The sequence below is a fragment of the Pieris napi genome, chromosome 1 (genome assembly GCF_905475465.1).
Source record: "Pieris napi chromosome 1, ilPieNapi1.2, whole genome shotgun sequence".
Lineage (NCBI taxonomy): Eukaryota > Metazoa > Arthropoda > Insecta > Lepidoptera > Pieridae > Pieris > Pieris napi.
The window spans coordinates 11,079,709-11,101,912 of record NC_062234.1 but is presented as its reverse complement, the minus strand read 5'-3'; the positions used below and the strand labels follow the sequence as shown (position 1 = coordinate 11,101,912).

The following is a 22,204-nucleotide window of genomic DNA, read 5'->3' as shown; positions in this document are numbered from 1 at the left end:
AATAATATCAATGCATTTTTTTAAAGACAATTCACACCAATTGACCTAGTCCCATGCTAAGCTGGTGAAGCTTGTGTTATGGGTACTAGGCAATGCTCATCACATCGATGTTCGTCTCAGCCGGGGATCGAACCTGGGACCCATGGATTCGCAGTCAGGGGTACTAACCTCTAGACCAATGAGTCGTCAAATTATCATTAATAATGTAGTTTATGTGATGATATGTAGGTTTTGTGAGTACATTTGCTATAATGGTTGTTGGTAATATCGTTGGTGGTTGTCAAGATTAGAAGTTTTTCTTACCCTTTGCGTTATAAACTAGCCTATTTGTTACAGAATGGGTTCCATCGTGGGGTTCTGCAGGCCCAGTGTGGGTGGTTAGCGCGTGTGGGGCGGTGCCCAGCGGGGCCGTTCCCGCTGGCCTCTACGAAGGAGAACTTACCTGGCTAGCACGCACCACGCACAAGTTAGTACTTGTTATTTGTAACTACTGTAATAATACTACACGCTAATTTGTAAACCATTTGCGTCGGGTTTTTTGAAATATGATTAAAATATATTTTTATGTTGTTAAACGTTCAAGTCACAAGTTTGTGCACATAAAAAATACCATCATGGTTACTTCGCAGCACCTCATTATCCATATTAGTAATTGTATTTTATATATATAAGGAAAAATAGACTATTATTAAACTTTAATCTGTGTTTATTAATAAGGCCCAATAAGTTGAAAACTATGAATTGAACGTTTAGCGGATATTAATAATAGATTAACGCGCACAGATGTAACGTGCTTCCGGCGGCACTGCATCCGTCGAAGCACTGTTGCGTGGTATACGCTGACGGCGCCGTGCATCACTACACGAAGTATCAAGTAATATACGTGTTATTATTAGTGTTGCTTTGCAATCTATCGAAGATAAATACTCACCTTGAGCTGTTTCATATACTTTACCCGAATACTATTCAAAAGGGAACGCTGTAAATTCGTGCTTTGCCGCTTTTTAGTTTAAACTTTCCATACAAACATTTTGTTTTCTATTCTATTTCGATACAAACGATCGTAAGTATTGTTACTTGAAATTACAAACAAGTGCCTTATAGCTTAAAAATGCTACAGTGAAAATTAATAATTGGATACAATAACAATATAAAAAATCAATCGAGAAGTGCGTTTTGTTGGTATTCTTGTTTCTGAATCTTAAGTATATACAGGTGATGTGCAATGCCGAAGTGCGATGGGTGGCGTGGAGGGCTGGCGCAGGTGTGGGGGGCGGTGGGGGGAGCGGGGCTCGTGCGGTACGTGTGGCTCCGGGCGTACACGCTGGCCGCGTACACTACCGCGGATCGCACTTAGTAGGCGCAGTACACGCTCCCCACTACCGATGCCATGTCGTCATCTATGGACGTCCGTTTGCGTTTAACTGCTACGAGCTGTTGCTACTAGCTGACTGAACACGAGTATAACCTTTTTTATTTTTTTATAAAGGGGTTTCTAACTGCGTTCGGTGGAATGTAATTTTGATTATTTTTCATTTAGAAACTATTAAATCGTCTTTTTATTGAACAAGTGATGCGGTTTTGGATATGTAATGCGTTTTGGTATAGAGTTTTGTAATGTCTTCGTTTTGATATTGTTATTATAGCATTGTTTAAATAAAATATTTTGTCATAGAAATAACCATTTTATTTAAAAATATGTTCGCAAAACATTATGGCCACATCTTCTCATCACAAGAGTATTTGTTATATTTTACTAATTATATCTACTATTTATTGGTATAAGTTAGCCAAAACTTACTAAACTAAAGATAAAAAAATCATGACAATATTTGTTAGCAAAATTGATATCAAGGTATTAGCTATTTTCGCTAACAGTATCTACGATTCCGTCAGCAGTGAGCCGGACAGTATCTCCAGTGCTGAAGATGTTAGTGGCGCCCCCTGCCCCCACCACACACGGGAGACCGTACTCGCGGGCAATGACGGCGCCTGAAACCATTTAAAAAAAACCATATAGAGCTAAAGTTTTTGTTGAAATTACTAATAAACGAGCACAGGAACTAATTTTGAAACATTAACGCACATTTTTTTCTTTTCTCCATTTATCGAGGAAGATATTACGACCGAATTAACGCATCTGAACGCATCACGGGACACAATTATTACAGTAAAATTAAATTATAGTAAGAATAGATAGTCACTATCAGTTTAAGTATGGAACTCTATCCATTTGTCTCGGTCAGATATCTGTATTAAAAATCATACAGCCCGCGGTGCTTATAACATTTCATACTTTTATTTAACATATTGTTACAGCGTTTGTCAATTATTTTATGTTGATGAGTTCGACTAACCGCGTTATTAAAAGTAAAACACAAACTAAAGACTGACCATGCGAAATGAGGCCCCCAAGTTCCGTGACGATACCAGCCAGTAGTGGGAAGTACGGCGACCAACCGATGTCCGTAGACGCTGTGATTAGTATGTCTCCTGAACGGAGCTCACCAATCTGAAAAGTTAGGTTCACGACTTTATAAGATAAAGCAGGTTTAGACTCAGTCAGGGTATCAGGATTATAAATAAAGAGCTCATCGATCTCTTTCTGTTAAGTTGTAATTACGCTGAAATAAATTAATTTTGGTGGTGGCTTCGGGATTATTACTTGATTCTTCCTGTTGGAAATTAAGCAAAGCAATGTTTAAAAAATTGTGATGCTTTAGCCAATGAAACGGACAAGCAGGTTTTTATAGTTGTCCTGGATTGGAAAAAAACATATAAAATTGATCAGGTTTTTAAGTATACTTGTATCTTTATCCTGGGTCAACAGGTTCTTTTAAATTGTATAGGATTTTTACTCTATACAGGGTGGCCAAAAAGTCGTGGATCAAACGCAACTAGGGAATAGATTAGGTCATCTGCTGCAAAAAATTGTTCTACGGGAGGTCCTTAAGCTTCTAACTTGGGCTGTCATAATATTTATAAACATCAGGGATTTTCAGGAACGTCAAAGCGAGAAACATTTACGAGAAATCCATTACCTCTGCTAAGTCCCGAACGACGCATGCTCGGCCAATAACTTCTCCCCCACAAACGGAAGTCCCCGTAACCCGCACCCCTTTACCCCCACTCGTTCTAACTGCAGTCGTCAATGGCTCCACCCAACCCTTATTCAGCTCCGCAAACTTCAATTTGGCCCATTTATCGTAATAGTTCCGACGCTGGACGGCTCTGAAAACGAAACATTAAGGGTCAAATTCGGAGACAAGTACATAGTATATCCGAACCAATTCGACTTAGGGTCCTTCAAAAAAAGAGCGTATCAATTCTTAAAAGGCCGGCAACGCACTCGCGAGCCCTCTGGCATTGAGAGTGTCCATAGGCGGTGATATCATTTAACATCAGGTGAGCCTCCTGCCCGTTTGCCCCCTGTTCTATAAAAAAAATATGAACGCTGCCATCTGTAAAAAAAATTCAAAGGAAATCGATAATAAAAAATATTATAATCTTGATTTACGAAACACCTAACTTAAAAAAACATGCCATTGTTAACAATTTCTAATAAACTGAAATCCGTAGTTCAATCACGACTTAGAAAAGGAATGAAAGTACCTAACCTAGAATATAGTTTGTATATTAATAATTTACTTAATAGTGAGGGAAACTATAAAAATTGGTCACTTTTTCAACAAGGCGGGATCCCTCGTTTGCACGTAGGTTCTTAGTTCTTGAGTTCTGAAGTGGAAGACTAGCTCAGCAGAGGGCAGATACCAGTCGCGAACCATGAGTTGACCCAGTCTTAGAGCCGCCAACCGCAGCTTGTGAACAGCGAGGATTACGTGCGCCTTTGTACTCTCCCGATATCGCACTGTACGGTGACATAGAGGCAGGATCCAACGAAGAGCTTTTCTGGAAACATTTTTATTTATTTATATCATATCTATACCAAAAAAATATATATTATAGGAATACTTAACGCATCAATAAATATGTTTTGTTCTACCCCTATCCTCTTCACATATAATTGATGTCGTAACATAATTAAGTCGTCATAATAATAATCAGTTGGAGTTCAGGTACTGGTTCAAGTTTCTTGATGTTTGAGGACCTTGGTTAAAATTGCCGTTACACATAAACAACATAATTATTTAACTAAAGCTCAAATGCAAATCTATAGAACGCAAGGAAGTTAAATATTTTTTATATATTTAAAATGTTTTTAAGAATTCAAATATAAGAACATATACCTCGTATTAGGCTTTTGTGTAGTTTTGAGCGAAGCAATCACCTCATCCCTGGAGAGGGAGGGCCTAGTCTGCTGATCAGGGACAACTTGCATTAGCACCTTCATCATCTCTTCCGGTACCAGCGCCCATGGCTTCGTTGATAAGTCAAACTTTAAAACATTAAGAGAATATAAGATTTTCCATGTCATTATCATTTTACTTCTAAAGAAAAACGGAAACACTTATTGTAGGTTCAAGTTCCAAAAAAACACGATATATTTAAGAAAACATATTGTAATAATAGTTAATATTAAATTTTAATTATTTCATGACATGTGATGTGAGTATATGAGCATTTACCTTTAGATTATTACCGTAATAAGACGATATTAGTTATGAGAAATTGTTACACTGATAAGTTGAGTAGATAATAATTATAGCCCAAAATAATGACACAATTTATGAACTAAAATTTGTTTATTAATATTTCTAGACCAATTACAAAAATATTTTTAAGCTATTGCATAGCTTCTATCTCTCCACACCGAATCCAGAAATTCCGTAACGAAAAAAACCTTACGCGTTAGAGCGGGACAGAACGGATACTGCGTATTCACATCTCTCTGACGAGATCGGTGCAGCCGGTGCGCGTTAGAGAGAGACAGACTATATAGGCGAATTAGTCTGAGTCTGGTAGAGTGGTAGATTGAATTAATTTATCAAAGAAAATCTTGAATTAATATCAAAGAAAAAAAAATACTGCATTAATAAATAATTACAGAAGTTAAAAAAAAATTATGCAATAGCTTTACCGCGGCTGTCCCCGAGTGCCACACGTATTTTTTATGTACTTACTTCCATAATAGCTCTATATCCATGTTGTTCAAGGAACTCGGAGACTCGTTCGTATACTGAAGGAAGATTGACTTCCAGCCAGTGCATAGCGGTCTTCGGGTCTTGTTTCCTAAATTCTTCTACTCTTCCTGATTTTTCCAGCATCAGGGCCAACGTCGCCAGGGCCTGAGGTACTTCAGCTGACAGCACATCACCCGAGTTCAACATTGCGCTTATTTCGCTGCATTGCTCCGGTGAAAAATCTAAAATATTAAATGGTAATTAAACGTTGATAACGACTAATTTAATTCGCTACAAAATATACTTTAACACAACTTTTGACGACTCATTGGTCTAGTGGTTAGTACCCCTGACTGCGAATCCATGGGTCCCGGGTTCGATCCCCGGCTAAGGCGAACATCGATGTGATGAGCATTTGGTGTTGTTCTTAGGTCTTGGGTGTTTAAATATGTATTTATATGTATATCTATCTAGAATATGTATGTATATCCGTTGCCTAGTACCCATAACACAAGCTTCACCAGCTTAGCATGGGACTAGGTCAATTGGTGTGAATTGTCTTTAAAAAAAATAAATAAAAATAATGTACAAACTATACTAAAAACCATTTAATCAAAGCCTTTGGCTGTGTAGAGGCAACAAATGAATTGGGAAATGTTTTAATGCATTTAAGAGGGTGTTCAATTAAAAGTAATAATGAGAATGACTCAATAATCTTTTATTAAATGTTATTTTATTTTTCAAAGTAGTCACCTTTCGTGTACTTTGTAAAGTTCCATAATTAGTATTAAATTATATTCTATAACGGCGAAATAGATCAAAAGTCGTATATAAATTATTTATTATTTGTTGCAAATATTACCTGATTTCCCTTCCAAAAGTACCGACATAGCTATGAACTGCGTAAAAGTGCTCGCAACCGAAGTAACGCCATGATTCATAAACAAGCGAGTATTATCCAATTGAGTGATAGCTTTACACAAGTCTAAAATATCACCATTCGACTCAATATTTAATTTCGCTACAGCTTCAACTGTTTCATTCATCCTCCATTTTGCTATGAAGAGATTCTGTAAGGGTTAACAATCTTAATGCCTATAAAACTAATTAAATATATAGTGAGGCATGGTATACACTACCTGTATCTATTTAATTTACATTTATCTTTATAGGCAAGGATAGTTCTTCCAAAGTTGAGGAGAATAAACAAAACAAGAAATGCTGACGTAAAAAAACAAAACTTACTGATGCACTTGTCTAAGGCTAAAATAGAAATGGGCTGGTCATATTGCTAGAGCGAGGGATAAAAGTTGGACACTAGAAATAACAAAGTGGAAGTGGAAGGAGGTAGGTAGATACCTATAGGACGACAAAAGAAAAGATGGACTGATGACATTATAGAACTGGCGGGGAAAAACTGGATGAATGTTGCTCAAGACAAAGAGAAATGGAAAAATATGGTGGAGGCTTTTACCCTAAAAGGGGCCATAAAAAAACTAGACCACTAAAAATAAAGAAAGAAATCTTAAAACTTTTAAAACTTATACTAACACAACTAATACTAATAATAAGGAATGTAAACTAACCAATTGTTGTATGGATTAATTAATTTAATAAAATAATAATAATAATAGGTCTACCAACGCGATAATATTTTAACCAGGAATTTAGCCTTTAACCAGGACAATTGCCTCTAGTACTAGTTGAGGCATTTGTCATCATAAGTCCATGCTGCTGTAACGATACAACCAGAATCTTCGGATTGTTCAATAGCTACTACAATGGCTTACCAACCTTACCCTTTGTAAGCCATTCATTATGAAGTAGCAACCCGCCCCGGCTACTCGCAAGCAACCGTGCCTCGTACACCTCGAAAAACGATATACCAACACGTCCCTTATGAATTATTGTAGATATTGATGTATGTACGCATTGATGCGGTAGTGACGGTAAAGCCGTGCAGTAGATTTTGAATTTATCGCGAACATACATACGCGGCGGAGCACTTGTTCTTACATAATATTAAAATTATGCGGCCCCTGACTTTTTTGTAGAACTCATATATCTCTCAACGTTAATGCAGTGTTTGTATGAACATTTTACGTTAGACCGTTTTCACTTATGTACTTCGAAAATCCGACTACCCCAAAAAAGGCTTTTAATTTTTGTATTGATATAGGCTATGAAGAAAAAACGTGGCTTTTTATTGATAATAGATATTTCAAAATCGGTTCTGTAATTCCACAGGGGGTACAAACCTCACAAACTATAATGCCAATGTACTAAACGATAACGTATATAATACACTCGGAATAGTTAGGGTCTGTTTCACAATGTCCGGATAAGTTCCACATAAGTTCCAAATAAGCTATTTATTACTTATTGGTAGGATAAACACTATTGTTGCGTTTCACAACTGTCAGATAGCGCTATTCGTCACATAAAGTCCATCATAAGTTATATGTCGGATGAAGTGGCAAATAGCACAATTTATCTGAAACATAAGTGTGTTTGACTGATGTCAGACAAGAAAACGTTGTGATTCAATAATATGATGGACGTTTTTGAAACTCTTGAAGATGAGTTTGATGAATACTTTGATCGCATCACAACACCGCGCAGGAATCCCGTATTTCAGAATAGAACCAACTATATGGAGACATTGGACGAAACGGACTTTAGGACACGGTTCAGACTTACTAAAGAAGCCGTGATGTTTGTTTATTCAATGATTGAAGAAACAATTTCTGCTCCTACAGAAAGGTAAGTACCTACATACATACAACCCGCAATGATTGGTTTAGCTACCAGATGAGCGCTGCTGGATCCACTTAACAATAGATTTTCTATTGTGTCTGGTTTTCCTAGACAAAATAAGTAGGAATAGGAATCTATTTACCTAACCAACGAATTCCTTATGTACCAAATCTAAGCCATGTTTGTTTCAGAAATCATGTTATAATGCCGATTACTCGTCTACTATTGACTTTGAGATATTATGCAACAGGAAGTTTTCTCACAGTAGTCGGTGATTTCTCTGGTGTCAGCAAAGCTTCTGCCAGTCGCATTGCCACCTTGATTTCACAGGCTATTGCACAGCTCCGTCCTGAGTTTATCAAATTTCCAACCGATACTCAAGAAATACAGCCAGAGTTTTACAACATAGCTAAATTTCCAAGACTCATTGGCGCTATTGATTGTACCCATGTTCCTATAAAATCTCCAGTTAAAAGATCCAATAACCATATAAAAACATAATATCTATTAAACTATGTAGTTTGTACTTTGTTATTTATTCGATTATTGTTTCTAGTTTGTCATTTTAGGTGGAGACAATGCAGAAGAATGGAGAGACAGAAAGTCACAGTTTTCTTTTAATGTTCAAACTGTAGTGAGTGCAAAGTTGAAGATTTTAGACATAGTGGCTAGATGGCCAGGAGCAGCACATGACCAAACAATTTTCAACAATTCATTCCTAAAACAAAGACTGATAAATGGAGAATTTGGAAACCTTTTGATTGTTGGTGATAAAGGCTATGAAAATACTTCATACCTTCTAACTCCACTCCAAAACCCCACGACTCCAGCAGAACATCTATATAACGAATCTCAAATTCGAAGCAGAAATGTGGTGGAAAGGACATATGGTGTTTGGAAAAACCGGTTCCCCATTTTGTCAAAAAAGATTTTACTTCATGTATCTCGTGTACAAGCCGTGATAGTGGCATGTGCGGTGTTGCACAATATCGCTATTGATATGCGAGATGAACATTTTGAACTACTGCAACAAGTAGATGAACCTGCTGATGATATTGATCAAAGCGCAATTGACAACGTGGGAAATGCAAGTGTGCGAAGTAATCTTATTAGTGATTATTTTGCTTTATTACTATAATATTTTATAAATTACAAAATTTTTGAGATAAATTAAATAAACATTCAATGCTTTTATTAAAATAAAAATACAAATTTTTATTACAATACATCCTCGCTCCAGGCACAAAATCGATTATTTTTCTAATTTATTTAACAACATATTTTTTTCTATGGCCCATAATTATCTTTTCTGCTCTCTTTCTTCCTCTTCAAATGCCCATTGCTTTCTCTTATTTAGAAGCTCTACCTCCAGAATCTTCTTTTGCAGATCCGCAATCTCTAATTTTGAATCAGCAACTTTTTCGAATGGCCTTTTCATCTTCGGAGTAGCTGAAAATAGATTGATTGGTTAGCCGTGTGGTGGCAGCAAAGACGAGTAGTACCACCCAATATTTGCTTGTGGGTGTCGATGAAAGCGACTTAGGGCTTATCCGCGAGTTTTAGATATAGCGTGGTGACTATAGGCAAAACCTAATAATGAAATAAATCTACTTTAATACAAATAACTTACATAAAGCGGGATGTTTTTTGGAACGTAGAGAATTTGGCTTCCAGTTGGTCCACTTTTCAATTGCCAATTTTTTTGGGGTAGCACTACCACATTCACCTGAAGTGAAACATAAAAGGTAAAGTCCGACTAACTTACCAACAACTCAATTAGAATCTTCCTTCTGTGTACAAACGTCTGCCTCAACTGAATGGATAGATTCTCTTTCTAAAATTATATCATAACATGTATGTAATATTGTTTCATTTGTGAGAGAAAATAAAGTAATTTGATTGTATATCTTACCAATGCGATCGGAGTCAAATTGACTTTCAATTCCTTCGACAGACAACAATATCATGTCTTTGACTTTTTCCTCGATAGGGGTAAGAGGAGTAGCAGCACTAGGGCCACCTCCTTTACGTTACGTTTCAGCATGTATCAAGGCAGACTTTTTTCTTGTAGCCCTCTTTAAGCCTTCGTATTTAGCTTTTAAAGTTTTAGCGCTGCGAAAGTTTTCCACACTTGTGCTATTAAACAGCGCCTCTAACGTCTTCCAGCACTGCTCTTTCTCCTGCCAGGTGACTGAGTCACTTTTTTTATTTTCTAATATATTTTTATGATCAGCAACAAGCGAAGTTAGAAGCTCAACTTCTTCCTGGCTGAAATTGACGCTTCTTTCACGTTTTTGCGTAGACATTTTTTTAAGTTAAAGAATCCACCTCGAATCACAAAAACAACGGAAAGGTCAAGCCGAAGGCACCGAACTAAAATATGTACTAAAATACTCAATAACCTAACAAACAAAAATACCATGTGAAAATGACAGCCCGTTTCATTACAAGTAATATTAAATGACCAACAAAAAGGTTAAGGTTCTATGTTTTTCTATAGAATTTTGTAACTTTATTTGTTCGTAACAAAAAAACGGAACATACGAATTTGGTGTTGCTACCACAATCTTCTTTATGTGTCGGATAGTTATGTGCCGGATAAAATATGATTGTGAAACGCAAAGTTTCTTATTCGGAACTTTTATCTTCCAAATAATTTATGTGTTGCATAGCTATTTGGTACTTTATCCATACATTGTGAAACAGACCCTTAGTATGATAAATCATAGTTTGGCACGTGACCAGAATAAGATTTTTCAATGAAATATTTAACATAGACGTAGGTCTAAACTCTAAACATATTGTAAACTAGCAGACCGGCCAAGCGTTGCTGTGGCTAAGGTTTTTGTTATATTACATAGTAGCAAACCATTCAAGGGAAACGGTAGGAGAACACCAGTCATGGGGACCACTATGCTTTTTTGGTGGTTATGCCATTAAATTGTAGCTTATGTGAAACGTTGGTACTTTCAACACAGCGCCATCTGTTAGAATTGTGACTATCAAATAATAAACAAATATTTTGCAATAAAATAATATTGCGGGTATAAATTGAAATGAAAGTATCCTATCTTTTAAGTTAGATCAAACTGCACACGGTCTGCAAATTTGATTGATATCGGTTCGGTAGTTTAGGAGTCCATAGCGGACAAAGAACGTGACACCTAATTTATATATATTAAGATGTAACTAAGAGTACCTTAATCATATCAAGAATTGACCGCAGTCGGTCTGTACGGGCAGGAGTACGGCGATGCAGTGCTGTACTGAGAATGACATCGTCCGCCACACGGTGACCGTGAATAGACATTTCGATCATACGCAGGTTCACGTCGATTGTGTTAGGCACGCGCCGGTACACGGTCTGTAGAACAAAAAAAATATTTTAAAATTACAAACCACACGTCAAAGCAATTAAAAATTGTGTTTTAATCCGCTGCATTCTATTTTAATTGTAAAAGACATTTCATGACCTATTACCGCTAATAGGGCTTTTGCCAAAGTCAAGAACCAATATTGTATTTTTACAAAGCAATATAAACAAACTATTTTAGCAAATTGTGTGAGTCAAAATGCCCTCTGCTTTTATACATATAATGCTTATATTTAGATGAAGAGTAATGTTATTTTTTATGGACATTTGCTATATATTCTAATATTCTAATGCCTTCCACGTCATTATTTTTAATTCCAAAGCTCTTCTTTTTCTAATGTTCCTAAAATATTTATGCAAAAAATTCAATATTTGACAAGCGTTACATAAAGAAAACTTTATAAATAAAGTACTTACGTTATAAAGGGCAACAGCACCTCTGTTGTGAGTGACGACTACAGTTTTGCAATATTTGTCGTCGACTTCAGGGACTAGCGCAGAAATACCCCGTTCTAAGGGAGATATCACCAAGTCAAATGATAGCGCTGTGAACGGCTTAGGTAGAACCTGAAGTTCAAAATAAATTTTGAAGTTATACTTTTTTAGGCGCGTTATGAAAAATTGATGAGAGTGAAATTTTACGATGCATGCGCACCGTGACCAAAATTAACAGAATAAAGTTGCCCACGGAAGATGCTACGGCATTGGACATAATTTAAAAACAATATTCGAAAAATAATAGAATTTATGTTACACTTAATGTAAGAGAATAATAATAAATATTTATTTATTTAACTTTTCAAATGTAAACTGAACTTTATTGACTATAGTGACTTCTTTTCCAGTCTTTGATTATTTAATTGTAATTAATTATTTGCATGCAATCAAAAACTATTTTTAATAATGCCAAAGAAGTATAACTTCTTACGCGCGTACATAAGTACACGCATCCTTTTTTTTTATATTAGCGTAAACATTTTGTCAACTTCATGGAGAATGAAGGATAAAAGAGCGGTGTTGGACAAGTGGCTTCAAGGGATTCAACCCTGAGTAGTGCGGTTAAATCACAATTGACTTTGTTAAGTGCGTCGTGAGGAAACCGGCATGTCTTAAATTCCAATTACAACGTGTATCAGGCATAGACGGCTAAGAAAACGTTTAAACGAAACAAATACCTACAGAAATCTGATTCAAAGACAATAAGTTGTAGCGTCACTAATATTTTAATACGATAAAATACTTATTTATTTATTGGTCACGTAACAGGGTTTACTTAGAATGTAGGTAAAAATCCTGCTTTAAAAATCAATATAAAATATTTTTTTAAAATCAAGCATACAAATAAAAACAAAAATAGATTTATTTTACTCAGTACTTAAAATAATATACTAACCTCTCCCACGTTAGCGAAAGTAATCAGCTCGTCATCAGACATAACAGGAAAGTCCAACTCATGCAGTAACTCTTCCTCAGTCCAGGCTTCCAAAGATGTGATAGGACGAGCTTGCAGGAGGTAAATGGTCCCGTCCTAATATATTAAGAATTGTATTCAATGTTAACTTTAAAAAATCTCTCTTGAAGACTTTTTTGGCAGATACATAGAAATTAAATTGTATTATTATAAAGATTTTGCGTAGCGTTTTCGTTGAATCGCGAAGTTTATATTGTAGATTTTGTATCTCTTGTATATATACAATAGGAAAAATTGCTATATAGAAGAACATCATCAACAGAAACTGTCTTAGACAATAAAAACATGTTCGGCTCAGCAGGTTGACACATGAATGAAACATTAAGAAATTAAAGTCCAAGACCCGCAAGGGTACTAAATTTATGATATCGCGCAACAACTAATAAAAAAAAAACCTTGCCAATGGCGAATTCAATATCTCTTCCAGCGCCCCATAATTGCTCCTGTCGTATTCCTAGTCTTGCCAGCTTCATAATCTCTTCTTCACTCAAACATGAAGTTCTTCTCTCCCCCTCACAGACATCTTCCGATTCCACTTTGCCTTCCTTTGCTACTATTCTTTGCGCCTTGCTACCCACTTCAATGTGTGCTATAGATACTGTCCCATCCATGCTACGTTTGACTTCTATCGTATCAGGTTCTACCATACCCGATACCACACTCTGTAACAAGGAATTTCTTTAAATATTACAAATATATCCTAAACAAATACAATCCGTGCGATGTTTCCTACGAACCTCTCCCAATCCATAGTTGGCAGTAAGTAAAAGCCTTGAAGGATCCCCGTATTGTGGATGAGAAGTGAACATGACTCCAGCCGTTTGGGCCTCTACTAACTGTTGTACTACTACTCCACCCTGCACACAACACGGCTGACCGTTTTGCCTGCGATACACATATGAAAATTGTTTAAATCTGGCTAGGTTTCTGGTAACTTGTTTTTAGTCGAGAGGCCTACATGATATGGAATTTTTAGGTTTATATTTATATGGCATATAATAGCATAATTTAATTTTTTTCAACAATCTTTAAGCAATTTTTTACCGGATTGAAGTTATGTATTTACAATATTTTTCATAATTTTAAATTTATCCGACGTTTCGCGTGCTTTACAGCGCAGCGTGCGTGGTCACGGTGACTGAAGACAAAAGGTGTTGAATGTCAAAAAGTATCATCATATTATCATTCATAAATGTGTGAAAGTTATGTCAAAAAAAGACAATACTAAATCTCTTAAGTTCTAGAAGGTTTTCTGCAATTGAAGTGAATCTGACTTAATGAAAAACATGTATTTTTAACATCAGCAAAAATATAATTTTGGTGTTTAGAGATAGAGAAAAGAAGAGAATGAATTAGAGAGAAGAAAAAACCCGCTCAATGGGAAATTGAGTAACAAGAACTCACCTTCTGTAATAGGCACTGTTGAAGGCAAACATGGAAGCCCAGCAAGTCTGAACAGCCCGTAGGACATCTCGAGACGAGCGTACGCCCAATTCTGTGTGATTTTGTCCCGCCGCTGACAATGCTTCGCCATCCTCACCCACGCCTAACAATCATAATAAATAACCACGGAATAGATAGAAATTTAATAAATGTATACAGTAATCGTGTTGAAATTACAAATCGTACGTGAATAAGCAATCTTAATTTAAAATATCAATACATATGAGTCAAACCGACGTATTTGTTGAGTACAAACTTTGGTCAGAGGTCTTGCTAACCAAATTTATCTTGATTGAACAACTGGTATTTGGAATAAATAATCCTAAGATTTAACATTTTAGACGGCTCATTGGTCTAGTGGTTAGTACCCCTGACTGCGAATCCATGGGTCCCGGGTTCGATCCCCGGCTGACACGAACATCGATGTGATGAGCATTTGGTGTTGTGCTTGGGTCTTGGATGTTTAAATATGTATTTATATGTCTATCTATCTATAATATGTATGTAAATCCGTTGCCTAGTACCCATAACACAAGCTTCATCAGCTTAGCATAGGACTAGGTCAATTGGTGTGAATTGTACATTAACAAAAAAAAAAAAACATGAAACCCTTGATAAAACGCTTAATTGTGATTGGTCCAGAGACAGTATTGAAACAATCAAGCGATGCGATCTTTTTTAAACGTTTTCGTTATGAAATGTAACGATAAACGCTACGATTCGGTGATATATGTTTAAATACTCACCAGAAGATCTTACTGCAAAACGTGGTTCGGTACTGAGGCAGTTGGTTTTTAATACTTCTAAACTTTTTATGATTTCGTCTTTTAGTTCTCCTGATATTTCTTTGGATAAAAATTGTTCTGTAGCTCTGGATTACAAAACATTGAATAATATTATTTCATGAATAAAATGGACTGAAGAGATGTATAATGGGCTCCCTGAGTTTTACTTGTCACATATAGATTGTATATCTTTGTGGATCGTGCTTGATTAGTAAACCATTACTAACTCAATATTTTTTTATTTTAGTTCCCACAATTTTTGTAATATTATTAAGTTTATAAATTTTGAATAGCTAATCAAATCAAATCTGTGTACATTAAATCTTTGTAACTACTTTCGCATAAAATTAAAAATAACGCTTATTACAATATAATGTATATATAAATATGTATTTATACATTTTATGAAAAAATATGAATGAATGATTTTTAATTATGTCAACTACACTAATTAATTAATCTATGTTTTGCCTAATCAGACAATACTTACTTTTGGCATTTGTCCTTGAAAGTGACTTCATCATAATCCACCGCAGCGGCCTCTATGTCTTTAATGGCGGCCATCACGTCAGAATGTAAATCAAGGAATTTATCCAAAGCTCTAGTAGTTATACAAAACCCTGGAGGCACTTGATAGTTCTGGAAGACAATAGTTTTTTGATACAGTATTATTTTAATAGGCAATAAAAAAAATAAGTTTATTATGGAATATAAGATACAGGTATCACTTTTTCCACGTCATAAAATTTGTATCGGTAGACATTTCTACTAATCGGCAAAGAAGACAGAGCGTGTTGGCCGAGAGAAAAAGCGGGCGAAAGAAAGCCTCGAGGATTCCAGAAGGATAGTCCGCTCGTCAATGTTTCTATATTGGGACCGTGCAGTTGGTACAATAACGTATTTCTATCCAACCCATGTGTTTTAAATAAATAAATAAATAAGGAATCAATACGCTCTTATCATGAAGGATCGGCACATGCATAGTAAATATAAAAAAAATAGTAAAGTCGCCATAGATGATTATATTACTTTGGCAGACATTTACGACATATGATTAAACATATAACATACATATGATTGAGTAATTATAGATAATTTATACACCCCAAGATCTGTCTTAGAATAAAATTTCATTGTGGCAACGAAACTTGTTCGTTTACACACTAGTCACATACAGGCGTTTTTCTAATGGAACAAAGTATTGAAACAATATAACAATATACCTCCTCATGTTGCACAGAAGCCAGTAGAGCTAAAGAGGCTCCCTTTCCTCCAACCAATTGGACGCAACTGGCTCCACACTCCTCAAATCCTACGCAATATTGGGTGCATTCTGGCACATCTTTTAACTCCACCCACTTCAACTTATGGTCCGACTTCATAGATAATGGACTTGAGAGCTTATCTAAAATTTTAGTGTGATTTTAGATTTACAATCTTCTCTTATTAATTTTATTGTCCTAAAACCACCGACTGTGTAGAATAAAAACTAGTTTCTTAAAATGTACTACATTTTAAGTTTTCAAGTTTACGCGTTGCTTAAAGATCCAATTGTATCCCAGTTTCTGAGTTTCATCATCGGACGTCGAGGCAGAATACGAAATTCCACCCGTATCACCTCGACGTCCGCCGTTCCACAACTGAGCGTTGTTGAAGGCAGCTTTTGCCACGCACCGCCACTTTGTGGAACCACCTGTCCACTGAAGTATTTCCGAAGCAATTCGACTTAGGGTCCTTCAAGAAAAGAGCGTACCAATTCTTAAAAGGCCGGCAACGCACTCGCGAGCCCTCTGGCATTGAGAGTGTCCATGGGCGGCGGTATCACTTAACATCAGGTGAGCCTCCTGCCCGTTTGCCCCCCGTTCTATAAAAAAAAAAGTAACTCTTCGATATCGGCATCAGATTTATTTAAGGAAAGAAGGTTATCAGCCTTCTGTGCCTGACAAAGTGTTTGTTGCCTTACGATGTCTTCTACTATACAAAAAAAAGTTACACAAACTGTAGTTATCATATCTCAATCGTACAACCTCACGAGAATATAATTATTAAATTTTACCTTTACGTTCATATTGCAATTCCAATAAACCAGTGCCATGCTCTCCATATATTTCAACGAAGATCATTCGGTAATGGATTTCGTGCTGTTGGTATATTCCACTCATCAGACTAGAGCCTTCGTCGGGTATCCTAAGAATTACTTTCAGGCACCGATTTCCAGCTGAAAATGAAATTGATAGATTAGATATTTACCAATGGGGCGATATTAGAAGCGTAGATTTTGAAGAAGAACACTTGTTGCTCCAGATATTTTTTAGTGCGACAAGGCACTGTTGTTTCACCAGGAATCAAACCCAGGATCGTCAGGGTTAATGACAAAATAGCGTTATTATATTTGAGTCTATGATTTATGACCTATAATAAACAGAATGTACCTTTGATATTTATGGAATACGTCTTTGGTATCTCGTCGGCCGTTTCACAAAATTCCTTCAAGTCCAAATTAGCTGACGTGATCGCATGTAAGCTGAAGTTAGGCATTCTCACCGTGCCTGAGATACATCTGCGACAAATAATTAATACGGCAATCGTTAACTTTGCATTTTAAGTAGCGCAACTTCCTAATGGGACGTAGGGTAGATATAAGTCTGGGTTTAGATCAAACACAGATTACCAACCGAGACCCTTCATAGTTCCTGCGATAAGTACCTACTAGAAATCGTATACATTTTGCCAAATAAATACATAAGAATAGCAATACATAGAGAATCAAAATATCATTAAGGTTTTGTTTTATGTAGTTATAAAAATCGACCATTGAAAATTAAGTAAATTAAGAATTATTGAAGTGAAACATCTTTAGGCGCATGAGGGTAAAATTTTTACGAATGAAACGCAATAACTAATAATAATATTAGCGTCACGAAGATGTCCAGCGTTTTGTCGAAGAAAATGGCGAGAGCGATTGAGACGGATTGAGAGAGTGAGAAAAGGCGAACGAAGCATGAAGCAAATAGCCATGGAGCGAGAGTAGGGAGAGAACTATAGTGAGAAAGATTCAGAAAGAGAGTAAGGGATATCGAGTAAAAATATACGCTATTGGTTAACGAATAACAAATACATCGAAATAACGAATACATCGTTTAGTTACATATTAGAACTTTAGATGGCAAATCTGTCGCATAACGTCTTGTGCAGTAAACGCAGATTTTTTGTGTGTAAATAGTGTGAATATAGATATACAATTACATACAGGAGTGATCATATACTGATATAGGCTTTTACCTTAGTAATAATTAATTTACCTACAAAGAAGTTTCACTTCTGACATGTGTACTTTGTACGCACGCCCTTTTTTTATATTTCAGTGTGTTTTAGCTTTCCAACAGAGATCGCAAGAACATCATACTTACTGAGTAATATCGTTAAAGCAAAACCCTTGGAGATTGAGGACAGTGCCATCTTTTGCTGCGGCAGTGATAGCTATCGCCCGATTTGGTCCATATTCTGTGGCTATCCAATAACGCTCCTTAACACCTCTACACCTGAGATATTGGCTCTTTACTATCTTCCCCTCTTCAAAGGCCTGGAACCTTCCTTGTAATGCTCCGAATTGCGACCAGCTTCCTGAGCCTTCGATGCATTTGTTCCTGTTATATTAATGCGTATATTAGTCCTAATATAAGAAGAGACGAAGCATTAAAAGCTCTGTAATTTATGTTTATTAATGAAAATTTAATATTTTTGTTATGGAAAAAACCTAATTATGACGGCAGGAAAAAAGTCGAACGATTCCCGCTAAGCATTATACTTGCGTAAATATGTCGCAGCGAACATCCGAAGAACTGAAGATCTATATAAAAAAAAATTTAACTTACAACGATTCCTGCCATGGTCCATCACATGGTTGCAAAACTAGAGATTCCGCAACGAGATTGTTGCTCCAGTCTTTAGGGTATCTCGTAACTTTGGTAGCAGATGCCCAGCTGAAAGCATTTCAAGTAAGGCATAGGTTAAAACTTAAAAGACTATGATCAATGTATAGAAGAGAGCCGATTGACCTAGATTCGACGTCTAGCGTACTGCATCGTCCAGTACATGCATCAGTGGCGTAACAATAGGGTGGCAGGGCTGGCAAAATGCCACGGGCCCCTGACCCAAGAGAGCCCCTGACCAAGAGATATTATGTTCTATGGATGAGTGTGTATATCCGATTCAATACGTATTAGGCTAGTGTGGGGACTACAGACCCTTCCTTCTTGCCTAAGACAGGAGGCCTAAGGCCATTAGTGGTACATAAACAACGTTTAATTGAGTACGCTGAAAATCTCGAAGTATATTAAAACTAAACTGAGTACAACGTGACGATTTTTACTGATAGGGCCCCATCAAAAGAATTTGCCACGGGCCCCAGATGGTATAGTTACGCCACTGACATGCATCTAAGACTGATGATGATGAATAAAGCAAGACTTCCAGTCTATTATTGATATAATCCAATAATTACATTGTTGAAAGTATTGTCAATTTCGTATATTTTTGGAATAATTATCCTATTTCCCGGGATCCCGAACATTAGGTATAGACTATATTATCTACCTAATTGTATTCTTTATGAACACATTTTTAAAAGTTGTTTTGAGATCAGAATGAAAACATTTAAAACGGTATTTTATAAAAACAATCTTGACTTTATTAACACCATATTAGAATTCTTAGATAAGCAGCTAGTTCTTTGGTTTACGTCTTTGTATGTTTTGTAATTTGTTTTAGAAATCATAAATAAATACGTACATAAAATTAAATTTCACATGTCGTATAACACCGTCTTCATTGCATACAAGGAGCCCATTGAATGATATCCTACAACGATCTTGCGGCTCCAGTATTTCAACCTTGAGACCACCTCCCCTCCATCCCGATGGAACATCCTCCCAAGAACTAATCGACGTTCCCGAATCATCTACATACAATACAGTAAATTAATTAATTCTATAAACTAAGATTTTGTTCTATTTTTACTATTATTACGAGTTTGACTACGAGATAAATTTTACGTAGCTTTCATTTCAAAATTAAAAAAAAAAACTATTGCGAAGTATCCTGGTATGATGACAATAACTCTATAATGTATGTACAACATATCTAATCACAAAATAAACAGAAACATTATTTGTGTAACCTGGTTTAGTAATTGTCCCGTACTCATTCAAAACCAATAATATTTCAATTATTGGCTCGTTAATGTTATATGTATTTTATGTCAACATAGTATCTATGTCGGAAAAATACAAACCCTAATTACCAAACGACAAATCCTGAATTTCCATGTACTTTTAAAACTGTTTCCAGAAAATTTATAGTAGTACGAAAATTCAATTGGCATTTTAATTGAATCGCAATCGATATTGGAAGTTAAAAAAACAAATGTTAAAAAATAAATACCTTCTATATCTGTTTCGTGAACATTTGTTTATTTTATATGCGAGTAGGTGATCAGTGTACTTTCCTGACACACGCCGTCGATGTAAGGCATACCGGTTTCCTAACGATGTTATCCTTCATCGTTCGAACGAGTGTTACATGCGCACATAGTCAGAAATTCTTTTGATGTAGGTACAGCAGCTGGGTTTCGACTTCAGGGATGAGAGTCGCTGAAGCCACTAGGCCTACACTGATTTATTTATTGGAATTTAGGTGGTAGCTTACAGATAAAAATGACTGTTTGTATCGAGATATTACTTAAAGAATATATGTGTATATATATATAATGCTTTTATTTTTAATCAGGGTGTTTTTTGAACATTTTGGTTTTGTCAAACACATTCAGAACTGTGTAATTAAAATTGAATGTCTCACCTTAAATTTCATGGAATCTTTTATATAGTATAGTATTTCTCTATCCATGAAACAATTATGAAATTAGTTCCTTAGTTTTTATAAATATAATGCAATTGTTTGTAATTAAAAAATTATAAATACTCACGAGGCACCTTGTAAGTTCCGTCCAGTAACTTCACATATATGTAGACTTCAGCAAGTTGCGTCGGCCCATAGAGTTTTTTTATAGTCAGAACGATAGCTGTACCGTCGGGTGCACTAGTCTTAAATGTGAAACCGTCAAAACCTTTACTTTGCCAGGGTCGTGGACCATCGTAGAGTGGTCCAGGCCGCACGGTACGCTTCCATCGGTTTACGGTGTAACGTGCGGCAATATATTTAAGATAATTCCACCCTTTAAAATATTTAAAAAAGTTCAAGCAGGTCCGGATTGATAATTAAAAATTCACAACTGTAACTTTTAGATTAAGCTAATTGATAACTTACTAAAGGTTATCAAATGTATTCTAAATTCGAAATAACTACGACAGAAACTGATAATGGAAAATAAAATATTAGGACGTGTTGTGTCCATTTCTTACAGAAGTTTTACAGCCTTGAACTCTAATAGTTTTATATCACTAAAAAATATTTTTTTAAAAATCTGTGTGTAATAGGCAAGTAGGTTATCAGCCTCCAGTGCCTGCCGTCGTCTTTTTGGGTCTAAGACATGTCGATTTCCTCACGGTGTTTTCCTTCACCGTTCGAGTGAATGTTAAATGCGCTTACTAAAAAATGTTATCGAAATGAAAACAGGTGCACATGGATCACTATCAATCAGCGATAAAACCAAATTATCAACAAAAACTGATGTAATTTATACAATAGTAATGAAATATATATTTATACATCAAATAATCACATTAATATTGACAGCAAAAAACTTAACAAATATTCACAGAAACAAGCGCAAAAAAGTTTACAAAAAATAAGGACATAGTTACCCGAACTCCTCTTGTTCGAAGATTTCCCAAAGAATATTAAATACACAACGATTGCACTTGTTAATAAACCGGCTTGTACTACAAGATCAAACCAATCCGTCCACATGATGGCTTGAACACACAACCTCTGAGTATAACGGTGTATGACATAATGCGAAATCTCTTACCATACCAGTTAGCCATTGGTCACCCATTCATGGTCAAACAGCACAATCTTTAATTCGATATTAAATGAACAATTAATTATAGCTAGCGTAATATGTTACAAAATCCAATTTGTTATTCTTTAGTCCATTCGTAAATATTGTCATAACAATTTTAATTAGACTACGACTTCTATGAAATTTATCAAATTAAGGACTACATAAACCTTTACTAAGTAATGTCGGTTTGAGAACTGAGACATAGAGAATGGTTAACTAAAAATAAAGGCAGTTTGTAATCGTTTTAATTGGAATTGTTTCAAATACTTA

The 22,204-nt window shown here is 35.8% G+C and overlaps 2 protein-coding genes and 1 long non-coding RNA gene across 5 annotated transcripts in view; 1 reads left to right on the top strand and 2 right to left on the bottom strand.

The window, feature by feature from the left end:
- The window catches only part of LOC125060347, a 39,311-nt gene extending 37,631 nt beyond the window's left edge, over nucleotides 1-1,680 (top strand). Inside the window, exons 52-54 of one of the 2 annotated variants that reach the window (XM_047665336.1) lie at nucleotides 337-466; nucleotides 784-874; nucleotides 1,216-1,680. In XM_047665336.1, coding sequence (XP_047521292.1) covers nucleotides 337-466; nucleotides 784-874; nucleotides 1,216-1,455 — 461 coding nt within the window. In that variant the 3' untranslated portion in view covers nucleotides 1,456-1,680. The remainder of the gene's footprint in view (nucleotides 1-336; nucleotides 467-783; nucleotides 875-1,215) is intronic. The other variant, XM_047665257.1, reaches the window with a different exon arrangement.
- Nucleotides 1,681-1,817: 137 nt separating this feature from the next.
- LOC125060481 (putative phosphoenolpyruvate synthase) lies at nucleotides 1,818-21,888 on the bottom strand. The gene is made up of 23 exons (XM_047665459.1): nucleotides 21,732-21,888; nucleotides 20,894-21,142; nucleotides 19,702-19,870; nucleotides 18,786-18,893; nucleotides 18,321-18,557; nucleotides 17,343-17,470; nucleotides 16,967-17,128; nucleotides 16,134-16,315; nucleotides 15,401-15,549; nucleotides 14,872-14,996; nucleotides 14,087-14,228; nucleotides 13,420-13,567; nucleotides 13,078-13,344; nucleotides 12,605-12,739; nucleotides 11,629-11,778; nucleotides 11,038-11,202; nucleotides 5,944-6,151; nucleotides 5,082-5,323; nucleotides 4,248-4,396; nucleotides 3,682-3,909; nucleotides 3,042-3,231; nucleotides 2,395-2,512; nucleotides 1,818-1,992 (listed from the first exon to the last, which is right to left on the bottom strand). The coding sequence occupies exons 1-23, from the start codon at nucleotides 21,835-21,837 to the stop codon at nucleotides 1,859-1,861; spliced, it is 3,891 nt and encodes a 1,296-aa protein (XP_047521415.1). The 5' UTR covers nucleotides 21,838-21,888; the 3' UTR covers nucleotides 1,818-1,858.
- On the bottom strand, nucleotides 9,147-10,562 carry LOC125060577. 2 transcript variants are annotated; one of them, XR_007118893.1, is made up of 3 exons: nucleotides 9,751-10,562; nucleotides 9,469-9,672; nucleotides 9,147-9,287 (listed from the first exon to the last, which is right to left on the bottom strand). It is a non-coding gene; the product is annotated as an uncharacterized LOC125060577 (long non-coding RNA). The 2 variants fall into 2 exon arrangements; XR_007118895.1 differs by having other exon boundaries at nucleotides 9,604-9,672.
- Nucleotides 21,889-22,204: the final 316 nt, after the last annotated feature.